Below are 12,966 nucleotides of genomic sequence, written 5' to 3' on the forward strand. Positions count from 1 at the left end.
AACTTTGGAACTAGGTGAATTCAGCATGGATGGTTGTACCATAGGACGCCATTTGAATCTTGCACATATTGATGTCATCATGCATGGAACAAGTTATCAGTCCCCTATTCCTCAAGAATCCTACTGCCATTATTTCCTGATGCTGTTAATGTTATTATATATTTGTCTGACCATAAATTGTTATCTTCTTTCGATTTCACTGCACTGATCCCCACTATATCTAGATTGAGACTTTGCGTTTCTATTTTTAGTTTTCGTAGGTTCCCTACCCTGTTGAGACTTCTGACATTCCATGCTTGGTCTCGTAGATTGTTATCCCTTCGTTCGTTATACAGTATTTTTCTCACAGTTACCTACACCTTGGTAGTCACCTCTCGGAGATCCGAATGGGGGCCTAGTCCGGAATCTTTTGACAATGAAGAGTTAATCATGACGCGATCTAGCTACAGTCCACATGTTCTGTGGATGCTAGTTATGTGTCTTTATTGCAGTGGTTTCCATTGCGTTCTGCATCCTCATCATCATTCCTGAATCTTTCGCCTTTGAGAGGAATATGTAGACATATCCTGTAAACTGTCTCGTCCCAGATAGTTTGGATAAAATAATCTTTCAAACGGTCTGTGGGACATGCAACTAAGTAATATCGGGACTTTTTACGGAACTCCACGTGCCATTACGCACTTCCCTACGACGGGCATCTCCTCGTCTTCATCTTCAAGTCGGAACAACACGCTGCGCCGACGTGGAGCCGATGTGGCACTGTGGCTTCTGCCGCGTGGGATTGTGATCGCGGTCAGGCACGTACTTTCTGTAACGCAGCACCAGGATTCCCGTCTGTCCGCCACTCACTCTAGATTGAACACGGACCAGACAGATGTTGCGTAACTGAAGACGCAGTGACTACCAGGCTGTAGCGGCAACAGAGGTGTCGCAGGTTCAGCCACCGACGGCCCACTGTCGCTCTGAGCAGTAAGCAAAACCCTGTTGGCCGTACTCATTGCAGCCTCCAGCTGTTTACAAACAGCTGGAAATTCCCTTGTGTCCACTCCTAACAAGTGCAGCCCCCTTCATGATCGTAGTATGTGAGTAAAATGAATAATATATCAAAAACCACAAAGTAGCCAGTAGTAGCGGATAAAGTAGAAACAGACCCCAGAAAAAGGGAAAATTATCCAACTGTGACAACGTTGAGTTTGATACGTAGGCAGAATATGAAAGAGGGGAATAAATAAACACTAAAATCTGCTCTGCAGAGTTGTCGGTACAGCCTAAGATTGCAAGCTCTTAAAACAGAGACAGATTTCTTTACTGAAGATTGATGCATCAACAGTTACTTTTTACTAGAGCTCCACTTTCACAAAAGCCACTGCAGTAAATAAACATACAAACTGTAAAGCACTGATCACGGCTGTACGCTGTGTACCGACACGAAATTTAAATGGAATCACGTGACGTGGCACTTCTGCCGCAGGAAGGTACCCGACAAATTAGCCTCACACAAAGATATGCGGAAATATTTACGCAAAAAATATGGAGTAAGTAAACACTAGTCTACTGAGAAGTACGTTAGAATGCGATAAACTAAACGATGGATGCAGACTGTGTACAGCCAACAGGCTGCTCTTGCTGCTGCTGGTCTCATCCCTACTAGGAGGCTGGAGCTCTGTATGACTTTGAGAGAGACACAGCAGCTGGCGTGGGGGACACGGGGGCGCCATAGGGACCGAACGCACAGGCGGTCAGCTGCAGAGCGGGTGCTGGCCATGTTCACTCAAAAGCATAGGTCCTGAGCGGTGTTTTCGACGAAATGTTTATCGAAATGGTTTGATCATTACCTTTATTCATTTAACTGGTTTAAATGTTATTTTTGCTATTCCTTTGTCATGTCATAATAGCTGTCATATGAAATACATCATCTGCTTTCCTTTTTCTTACTACGAGTTTTTTCCACTTGGAATCCGTGTTCATGTGATGTTGACTATTGTTATGTATTAATTCCGATTTAGTTTCTTCCATTGTGTCAGCTTACATTTTCACCCTTCTTACTGTATTCATTATTTTATTTCTCATTTTGCTTGAATTTTGTTTCACGTATACTCCCCACCTAAGTTCAAATCATCATTTAGTTTATTTTGTCCAATGAGAATTTATGTTTTAAATGTATACGTGACGATTGACATCCGAAGTGATGTACCCTTGTAACGAAGAGTTCTTTCTTGACACCAGTACACAGTGAATATAAATAGATTACTTCAACTTTTTGTTCTTTGAGCGACAAATCGGAATTTGCATATGTTTAAACATTGTGACAGAAAAATACAAACAATGAAATCCACATTCACAATGATTCCAAAAGGGAAAAGAATGGTAGGAAGAAAAAATAAGAGCAATTGAATAAGTTAAAACGTTGACTAGAATTATATGCAAAGGTATAGAGATAAATGAAATCGCTTGTAAAACAGTTAATTGAATAAAAATAAAGATAAATACATCTTGGTGTACGTGATGAAATTCTAACCGATAATCTTTTGCATTTAAGGTCAGTTCTTAGCCCTTACACCATGCTGCCAGTCTGTAGACTCTTTTAATTAATAAACCTATAGAACACACACGAAATTCCGAAATTTTTGTCTATTACTTGCAAACGAAGACCAATCAGGATGAAAGGTTGCAAGGTGTAATTCCTTGAACCTTAACACACATCACAGAACAGATTGTTTCAAAACGTGGATCCCACCGCCGGGCACCGCTCCTTGTCCGGGCAGCAACGTGGCAAAAGAGACGCCATCTGTCGTTCCTGACACCTGACATGGCGAGGACTTCGTCGGACTGTTCTAGACACTTTGATGGATGTACGGTTGAGAACAGCTGACATCCGGGTGCACATTATAGTCAGAGCGACACCACGAACCGCCAGGGACAGACTCCTGACAGCTGTGCTGAGAGCTAGAAGTGCCATGCGCCGTTTGCTGTTGACAATACAGCACAGGGGCCAGCGCTGACACCTACTTGCGTTCTGTGACGTTCCGTTGAAGCATCTAGCGTCTGTCTGTTGTGCCCACAGAAAGACGTCACCGTGTCTACTGGAAGGTCACAGGATGTAGCGTTTCTCGAGACCCACATCTTTCCAACTCAGGGAATCATGGTGTGGGGAGCGATTCTGTACGACAACAGGACTGGCTTCCTGAAGGTAGGTTGAATGCTCGCCAGTATGTGTCAAGAATGGTAAAACCTGTTGTGATACTGAAACTGTTCACTGCGTGTATATCCTGTCAAGTCCTCGGAGTCTCGTAGCTTGGCGTGTTACTGAAGTAGCTGAAAACTGTTTTCAGGGATCGTCCAACTGATATACACTACTCTGTTTTTACAGTTACATGATTCTTTCCGGATTCATGATCGCTGTAAACGGTGCAATCTCGAAACATAAACTTTATTACTCTCTCTCACTGAACTGACACAATAATCATTTTTAACACAGTAAAAGCTTGACGCAGTGACAAATTAATGGAAAGAAAATTGCTTACGATAGTTTGTACAGTAATGAAAGAATAACTTAGTAAATCAATCCCTTTATAAATCCAAAGTCGCAGATATTCGAGCCTATAAATTTAACTAACGATTACAAAGAGTGGTTGCCTGCTGGACAGTTAATAGGGGGTTTGACTCACTAGAGAGTAAGGGTCAGACAGAGGCGTTGCTCATACATGATGTGCGTTTACTAACGGGCCCAGGTCTCAGACGCGTGTCCTTCGTTAAGGGCTGTTGGGAAGGTGGGCGCGAACTCTCACGATATAGGAGGTATTTGTGGGCTTATCTGTTGCTGACTCTCTTTTAAATGTTACTATTCTCTCGATAGAGCTACCAACAGATGCTACGCCTTTATTTCCCTACTGCAGACTCTTCCCACCTAGTTGTTGTCTGTTTAATAGCTTACTCGGGTTCGAGAATTTTGGGTGGCGTGATTATTTGAAGACAGGCACATAAAAAATTGCTATGTCGGCAACTTCACAATCATTTGAAAAACAGCTACACTCACTGTTGCTATTCAAGATTAACTCTTGAGCATTAATAGTATCCAAGTAGGACAGAGATGAGGAGGAAGCTGTTGTTTTTGGAAGCTGTAACATATGGGACATGTCTCTGTAACTTTCATGACAAGTGTACCAAAAGCTCTATTCCAGCCAAATACTGAAAGTTTCTTCAATCCAGTTCACGCCCTAAATACCTTAACCAATGTACAATCTTCTTTGCCTTTGTGGTCCTTCATGCCACCGATGAAGCATGTCTGGGATGCGATTGGAAGACGTGTACTTTCAAATCGGCCGTCTTCATTAAGTGTCACACCACTAGTGGGAAGCAAAGCAAAATAGATAAAAAAAAAGAGTATGAATACTTGCACATCCCAACGAACTGAATAGCTTATTCATATCCCCAGAGGTCACTTCTATCACTAATGTTGATGGTCATCAGTTCCTAATGGAGTGAAAGTTTAAATGTTTAATACTCGTTGTGTGATGAACATCTCCACAAAATGTGATAAATATCCGCCTGGTGTATTATCGAGCAACACTTCCTATTATCCCCATGATATTTACTCATAGTAGATTACATTGTCTTTGGTACATGAACGTATTCTGAATCTTCATGCGGTTTCGGAATACTATGTAGCTCCTTCTTTGCCACGTAATCTACGTCACAGACTAGCTCTTCAATAACTTTTCCAGGAAAGTTTTCTTTTTAGTGAGTATGTGGTCATTTGTGACAAACTGAAATCCTGAACTGTAGAAGGATTGAAACCGGACCAGATCGCCTCGTACTGGAAGTACTCTCAACAATGGGACACCAGCCCACGCTTCACGGACCAGGTTGGAACCTGCCGCCAGACTGAACAGGTCGCTGCCTCTACCATGTATGGTGTGGGACCAGCAGCCGGGAAAGAGTGGCTGCAGCAGAAGTTTGGTTGCCCCACTGACCTTGACAGTAACAGAGCACACTCACTTTACACTCATAGTGACTCATCAACAATACATGTTCTGCTCCACATCTGTATCTACATACATGAACCGCCATCCACTGCCCTGTGCGTGGTGGAGGTTACCTACCACAGCTATTGGACATTCCACTTCCTGTTCCTCCCGCAAATTGGGCGAGAGGAAAATCACTGTGAGTATGGCTCCGAGCGAATCTAGTCTTTAAGGTCATTAAGTGAGATGTACGTTGGTGACAGTAGAACATTTCTGGCGTCAGTAGTAGCTGAGTTTCTCTAAACTTTCCCAATAGCGGCTCTCGAAAAGAACGTTGTCTTTCTCCAGGGATTCCCATTCATAGAGCCTATTCGTAATACTTGGTTGATAATAAAATCTACAGATACAAATGTAGCGGCACGCATGTGAACTGTTTCGATCTCCTTCTTTACTTCGACGTGATGCGGATCCCAAAGATTTGAGCAGTACTCAAAAACGGGTCGCAGAAGTGTTCAACATGGGGTCACCTACGGTTAAATAAAATTCTCCAAAGGAACCGAAGTCGACCATTCACCACCCGTGCAATTGACCTTATGTTCTCGTTCCATTTCAAATTGCTTGGCGACGTTTCGCTTAAGTATTTAACTGACGTGACAGCGTCAGGCATCACACGACAAATACTGTATTTGAACGTTACAGGATTGCTTTTACTGCTCATCTCGACCATCTTACGTTTTTCTGCCTTTAAAGCAAGCTGCTAGTCATCACAGGAAATAGAAATTCTGTCCAAATAATCGAGTGTCCTCCTACAGTAACTCAACGATGACACTTTCTCGTACACCATCAGCGTCTTCAGGAACCGGTCGCAGACTGCTGCTTACCCTGTCCGTCATATCGTTCACGTATGTAGAGAGAAAAAGCAGTCCTGCCGCACTTCTATGGAGCATTTTGGCGATACCCTTGTATCTGATGAAGATTCTCCATCCATACAGGTGGTCTTAGAGAGTACAAAAAATCGTTCAGTAGTGTTCTCTGTACAGGCAACGGAGACATTTCCAGATAACGTCCCACATTTTGCTTCTGTGTTAAACTCAGATAGAAAAACTGAGACAGACTCATTTTTTCCCATATAAACACTTGAAATCCATAAACTCTGCTACACTCCTTCAAATCTGCAAGATTCGAGACATGTTCAGCGATAGACGATATCGTGCCAAACGGAAATATTCAGAAAGAGTGAGCTGCAAAACAACAGGCAAATGGTAAAAAACTTTGAATGAAACTGACATTTGCTATGTGCAAAATTAATGCAGATACTTTTTCCGATAAGGATCGGTTGCTGTTCATCATTACTCTCTAAGTTGTCACAACATGTATCCACGTTTCTCACAGCACTGGTAACGATTAAGGTGTTGATGTAACTGTCAACGATCTCTTTTGAAAAATCTTTCAAAAGTTTGAATAATATCTCGTTTGTCTCCCAGCGGCGTCGGCTGGTTGTACATGTAGGACCTTGAACGCCTCTGTCACCCCTATTCAGACATATTGCGCAGATAACACGCATTCGTACATTCAAAAAATCGGTATTTTAGGTACCTAGAGATATCCGTAGCTCTCTTTTGTGATGTTATTGGTTGGAAATTGTGTCTGAGTGAGGTAAAACGTCGCTAGACACTGACTCTGCATTAATATTGTCATGGCTGAACAAAATTGAATGGATAGACATGTGCTGGCAATAATTTAAATGTAATAGCGGTACCTGTAGATATGAGGTAACATGGGCTACTACTTGTGAATATCATGCAAGTAATTTGAACTGTTTTCTGTGCCTTAGGCTAACAACATGACCGACCACCGACTCCGTGGATGGATCAGCCATATGGAACGTGTGAAAGACATGCTGAACATAAAATTAAGAGGTTGGGTACAGGACATGCAATCCTTCAGCAAGCAGACAGGTAACTACAAGGTGGAAGAAGACAAGAACAGCCCTGGAGGGTATATAGTTAGGTATGAAACTGTATCAAACTCATTAAGTATAGTGTATATTTGATTCACTTTTTGCTCCAGAAACACCTTCTTTAGTTATACAGACTATTTTCTGTAATAGAAGTTGAAAGCTTATCTCCTTTGTTTCGTTTGTGTGATATTATGACTGCATCTATGAGGCGTTTGGGATAGTAAGGGACTTTATCATTGATATAATTGATATCATTGAAGTGGTAGCAGATATAGGTGTGTTACACCCCAGATAATATCCCCAGCGAACACTAAAAGTTCGACGTCGGCCACTCCCAGAAGCCGAAACTCCTTCGTCAGTGGCCAGCAGACTGTCATCTAAGGAGAAACGTGGAGCGAGATTCAACAAACACGGAAGCTGTTGCAGCACCAACGAAAGGTCGATTGCCCAAGTCTGTGTGCAACGTATAAAGTCATCATAGTAACCTAGACTCAGTGTCATACTAGTGGCGAAGCAGAGTGTCGCGAGGGAGACCTAGTAGGTAGTACATGCAACGCAACATTAAGTATTCAGGTGACGAAACAGCAGAAAAGAGCCTCTTAAAGGTGAAGCTGTGGAAATCTGAAGTCGCTAGGAGAGCTGACAACGAGAGAAAACCAAGGCACATGATATCTTTGCCGCCACCACAGCCGTAGATCGCACAGAAAGCGACAACATAAAAGTCCAACCCTTCTTAACAAATGTCTCGTTTTCTGAGTGCTGACATCCGATTGCTGAGTGCGATATGTCAGCCCTTGTGTTAGTTGCTGCCCTCCAGTGAGATTCTTAGGAGCCGCCATAAGTCCTGCTTGAAGGACTCTACTGTCACCATCTCCAGTGCCAACATCTGAGACAACGCTGATGGGACGCAGCCACTGCCATCACCCTGCAGTCGGCTGGAAGCTTGACCTGCATGACCAGGGAGCTGCCTGTCACCCACCTTTGAGAGGGGGCGCCTTGCTGCCACTCATCCCATTCCTGTGGTTGGTGTCCCTTAAATGAAAGGCTTGCCCCTGTATGACAGCGAGTACTGTAGGTGGATCGTGGAGCGTCTCTCCTGAGCGAAAATATTGGCCTTCAACGAGAGCACTTTGGAGATCGATGCATAGAGATAGAAACCATCGGCGGCCATTGGTGGACGCCTGTGTGGTGACGTAACTGCCGCCAATTGACGCTTCGCTTTATAGATCGAGCTGCAAGTCGAGCGAATGGCAGCCTACCCCTGTTGACGAGGCCGGACGCCTGTGGCGTGGCGCCTTGGAAGTGACAAATGTGTTACTGCTTAATAAATGTGTTATTGTTAATAATGTTCTCTCGGTACTCTCGAGTGTACCAAGTTCCCCACCACCACACCCTGCCATGATCTCTCCTGACGACTGTAGGGTTCTGTGACCTGACCCCATTCCTGTTGTTAGCAAGTGGATGCCTGTTTGCCAGTTTGTGGAGACGACTACACCTGAGGCCACACCCTCACATCTAGGAGAAGATCAATCGACAGTCTATGCGACAAATAGCAGTTCATAACAATTTTTTCTGGTGAGTGACTGATATTTGTCTGCTTTCCTGTTGCGTATTTCATTGTGCCAGTATTGAGCTATAGGTTATTCACAATACGATAAATGTATCGTTTGTTAAAGACATGTCTCACACGGACCTACAATCGTTATTAGGATTAAGGGCCCCTTTAGCAGATTAACGAGGTGGACACTCGGTCTGACTGACTCGGATTTAGTGGTAATACAAGCCAGGAAAAAAAGTTCACTAATGCCGACAGCTTGGTTAGGGAAATTGCAGCTGTTCAAACACTGAGCAGGGGCGTTGCTGAACCGCAAAAGGCTCAAGCTGATCATGCTGACTGTCAAGAATTCTGATTGGAACCTCCGTTTGTGACGCACAGTAGCTTGTTGTGAAGAGCAACAAGGAGTGGACTACGAGTGGTAGTATGTGCAGTTTCATGGAATGAAGTCTAGAAACGAAAACACGAGAGCAGTGTTGTCAGGCTATTGTGGTCGGAGAGCAACTGATAGATGAATTGCGGAAAAATTTTGGTGGAGAACTAGTAAACGAGATGTCGAGCAAAACATCAGGAACTTCATACTTTGTGCACAACGAACTGATGTTAGCCACAGATCAATTCCATTACAGCATCTACCACAAACGTGTAAACCGTTTGGAATGCTTGCGTTGGTCATATTAGACCCATTTAATAAAACACCAACGGGAAATAAGTCGTATTGACTATAACTGAGCATAGTAATGATCGTAGTACCTGACCAAAAAGCGAATACAACTGCTTAAGCGTTAGTAAATAATTGGTAGCTCATACTTAGTATTCCAGACATGTTAATTACAGACCAGCGTCCAAGGTTCATGTCTGATCTAATGAAGCAGCTGTGTCGACAGCTCCGAACTGTCAAGCGATGAACAAGCTTCTTCCACGCTGAAACAAACAGGAGAGCAGAAAGAGTTCATTGCACAATTTTGAAGATTGGCACCGGGTGCATCGCTTGTGATATATCAGTTTAGTTGTTCACTTGAGGTCACTATCTGATAGTGAGCTCTTACAACAATGTGAAACTGCACATTAGGTCTTTGTTTGAACATTACGACTTACTGTGTGCGAAAATGTTTCTGTGTTTTGTGAAAATGTTTCTTGTAATGAGTAACGTGAGTATAAATAGCGTTAATATTGAGATTAGGACGTTATACTTCAGTCGCATGAGAGCAAACATGCCGGATCATATTTAGTTTCAACAAGGTTATGAAATGGAATCAACGCCTGTACTCAGACGTCAGCTTCAAGTTAATTAATGTGTTAACAATATGTAACCGAGGAAAGGCCGCAGTTAACGACCAGTACAGTGCCAGGTCAGCTATGTCAGTAGACACAGCTTCCTCAAATGACGCTTCCGAATGAGGGATGTCACACAGGATCCTGTCACGCAAGTGGCTGAGCCAGCTGTTATGCCTCGCCGCCCCGCGACGGGCCGCGAACCGACGACCGTTGCCCGAATGTCATACGCGGGTGCTAGGGCGCCCCAGGGACATTGCACAGTCGCCAGCCGCCACAAGGCCGCACGCTGTTGCAGCTGGGGTCGCATGCAACAGTGTGCTCGGGTCTGAGGGTAACCTCCTGTCGCTTGAAGTCTGCTTCAGGCGTCCTGAAGTACGTCTGTTCTTGTTCGACAATATCTACATCTACATTTATACTCCGCAAATCACCCAACGATGTTTGGCGGAGGGCACTTTACGTGCCGCTGTCATTACCTCCCTTTCGTGTTCCAGTCGCGTATGGTTCGAGGGAAGAACGACTGCCGGAAAGCCTCCACGTGCGCTCGAAATTCTCTAATTTTACATCCATGATCTCCTCGGGAGGTATAGGTAGGGGAAAGCAATATATTCGATGCCTCATCCAGAAACGCACCATCTCGAATCCTGGACTGCAAACTACACCGCGATGCAGAGCGCCTCTCTTGCAGAGTCTGCCACCTGAGTTTGCTAAACATCTCTGTAACCCTATCACGCTTACCAAATAACCATGTGACGAAACGCGCCGCCGCTCTTCTTTGGATCATCTCTATCTCCTCTGTCAGCCCGATCTGGTACGGATTCGGATCCCACACTGATGAGCAATACTCAAGTATAGGTCGAGCGAGTGTTTTGTAAGCCACCTCCTTTGTTGATGGACTACATTTTCTAAGAACTCTCCCAATGAATCTCCACCTGGCACCCGCTTTACCAACAATTAATTTTATATGATGATTGCACTTCAAATCGTTCCGCACGCATACTCCCAGATATTTTACAGAAGTAACTGTTACCAGTGTTTGTTCCGCTATCATATAATCATACAATAAAGGGTCCTTCTTTCTATGTATTCGTAATACATTACATTTGTCTATGTTAAGGGTCAGTTACCACGCCCTGCACCAAGTGCCTATCCGCTGCAGATCTTCCTGCATTTCGCTACAATTTTCTAATGCTGCAACTTCTCTGTATACTACAGCATCATCCGCGAAATGCCGCATGGAACTTCCGACACTATCTACTAGGTCATTTATATATATTGAGAAAAGCAATGGTCCCATAACACTTCCCTGTGGCACGCCAGAGGTTACTTTAACGTCTGTAGACGTCTCTCCATTGAGAACAACATGCTGTGTTCTGTTTGCTAAAAACTCTTCAATCCAGCCACACAGCTGGTCTGATATTCCGTAGGCTCCTACTTTGTTTATCAGGCGACAGTGCGGAATTGTATCGAATGCCTTCCGGAAATCAAGGAAAATTGCATCTACCTGGGAGCCTGTATCTAATATTTTCTGGGCCTCATGAACAAATAAAGCGAGTTGGGTGTCAGACAATAGCTGTTTCCGGAATTCATGTTCGACCAGCTGATTGCCTGCCTTCTTCGCCTGCTCGATCGCCAACCTCCAGCTGTGAATACTAGTCCACTCCTTCACTGTATTAAAAACCAGTTACTAATAGATTGTCTGCCCTTAGAACCGTATTACAAATGTTATACAATTCGCGTAAGACGTTAGAGCGCAATAAGACTGCAACTTTTATTGAAAATGTCTAAGGCGTTCCTTTGAAACCACTACTCACAATGTAAGACCCCTATGGAATGGTTGCAGATCCAAGTAAACAATGCTCTGTGTGCAATAGCGGTGCCATATTTCGTCGTGCATTCCGCCATGCAACTTATATTGCTGAGTACTAACATCCAAAGAGGTCAAAAAGTCTAGTTTTAAATGAAGGAATGCCCTAAGTGCCTGATTCGTGCTGTGATGATACATTCACTTTTATCGATTGTATTCATCGAGAGTTCTACTTTCAGCAGTCCTATCCGTCTCGAAAAGCACAATTATTGAAGCTGCTGCTTCAGTTAATTCAGATACAAAACCCTCGTGGTAGTTTTAAATTGAGTGCCACTCCAGGATTCGATCCCAGAAAATTCAGATCAGAACATGCTCCGCTATACAGTGAAAATTAATTTCAGAAACAATCCTCTAGACCATTTCTCTGCAGTATACTTTATTCCAGGACAAATAGCTCTGCAAGGTGTGCATCGTATAGCGTTTTAGATTACTGTAATTCATAACAAGAAAATAATTTCAGTTACAAAATATAAAGGTTCCGCGTTCCAACCCTGGAGTGGCCACTGTTTTATCTTCCAGGAAGTTTTAAATCAGTGCACACTCATGTGCTGGGCGAATATTCATTCTGGATATATTTACATTCCTTGCATACACTAGACCGGATCTGAGCTGTTGATTTTATCAGTTTTTAACTCTCAGCTCATATGTTACAGGCAGCCACTGCTGAGTCATCGCTTACTGGACTATCAAGAGCCGCAGCTCTCTTTTCATGACGACTTTAGTGAGGTGTGTGAGGACGAACATCCAGAGGCGTCACAAATGTTCCATCTCGCCGATGCACTGTACGCCTTCTACCGTGTGAGCTGGTTCCTACTACCAGTATTCACAAGTTTTCATAATGCAACCACTGTAGGTAAGTTTAAAACTGGAACTAAGCTACTTACACTGATGACTGTTTTCTAATCCAAGGAATAATGTTCAAATACCCCCACGGACATCCTGTTTTTCATCTGCTGTGGTTTTCTACGTCACCCAACTTAATACTAATAATGGGACAAATGTTGTTCTGGGACTATTTCACTTTATTCAAGATAGTGGACCTTCCCTCATCCATCCCCATGCTCCATGATGAATTGTTACCTTCTGCCCCTCTGATAAAATTCCTCCAACTTCCCCTCTGGAAAATACCCAACCCTCCCACTCCCATCACCAGCCCTCTCCCCACTCTTCCTCCACCTGGTAATTGGCAGTCCGTCCAGAGTTGCTGGTGTCAAAGGACATGGGGTAGCTTACTTTTCTTATTTTTGGTGTTATTCTGTTGGAACTTTGTGGCAAACTCTCGTCATACTCTGCTGTTCATTTAATTTTGAAAGGTATAAGAATTGTAAAATACTTCAAAAAAGTT

At 43.6% G+C, this 12,966-nt stretch overlaps 1 protein-coding gene across 1 annotated transcript in view; it reads left to right on the forward strand.

The window, feature by feature from the left end:
- The first annotated feature begins 6,830 nt into the window (after positions 1-6,830).
- LOC126335965 (uncharacterized) overlaps positions 6,831-12,966 on the forward strand; it is a 58,702-nt gene continuing 52,566 nt past the window's right edge. The window contains exons 1-2 of the mRNA XM_049999441.1: positions 6,831-6,922; positions 12,275-12,474. Coding sequence (XP_049855398.1) covers positions 6,831-6,922; positions 12,275-12,474 — 292 coding nt within the window. The remainder of the gene's footprint in view (positions 6,923-12,274; positions 12,475-12,966) is intronic.

The sequence above is a fragment of the Schistocerca gregaria genome, chromosome 2 (assembly GCF_023897955.1).
Source record: "Schistocerca gregaria isolate iqSchGreg1 chromosome 2, iqSchGreg1.2, whole genome shotgun sequence".
Classification (NCBI taxonomy): Eukaryota; Metazoa; Arthropoda; class Insecta; order Orthoptera; family Acrididae; genus Schistocerca; species Schistocerca gregaria.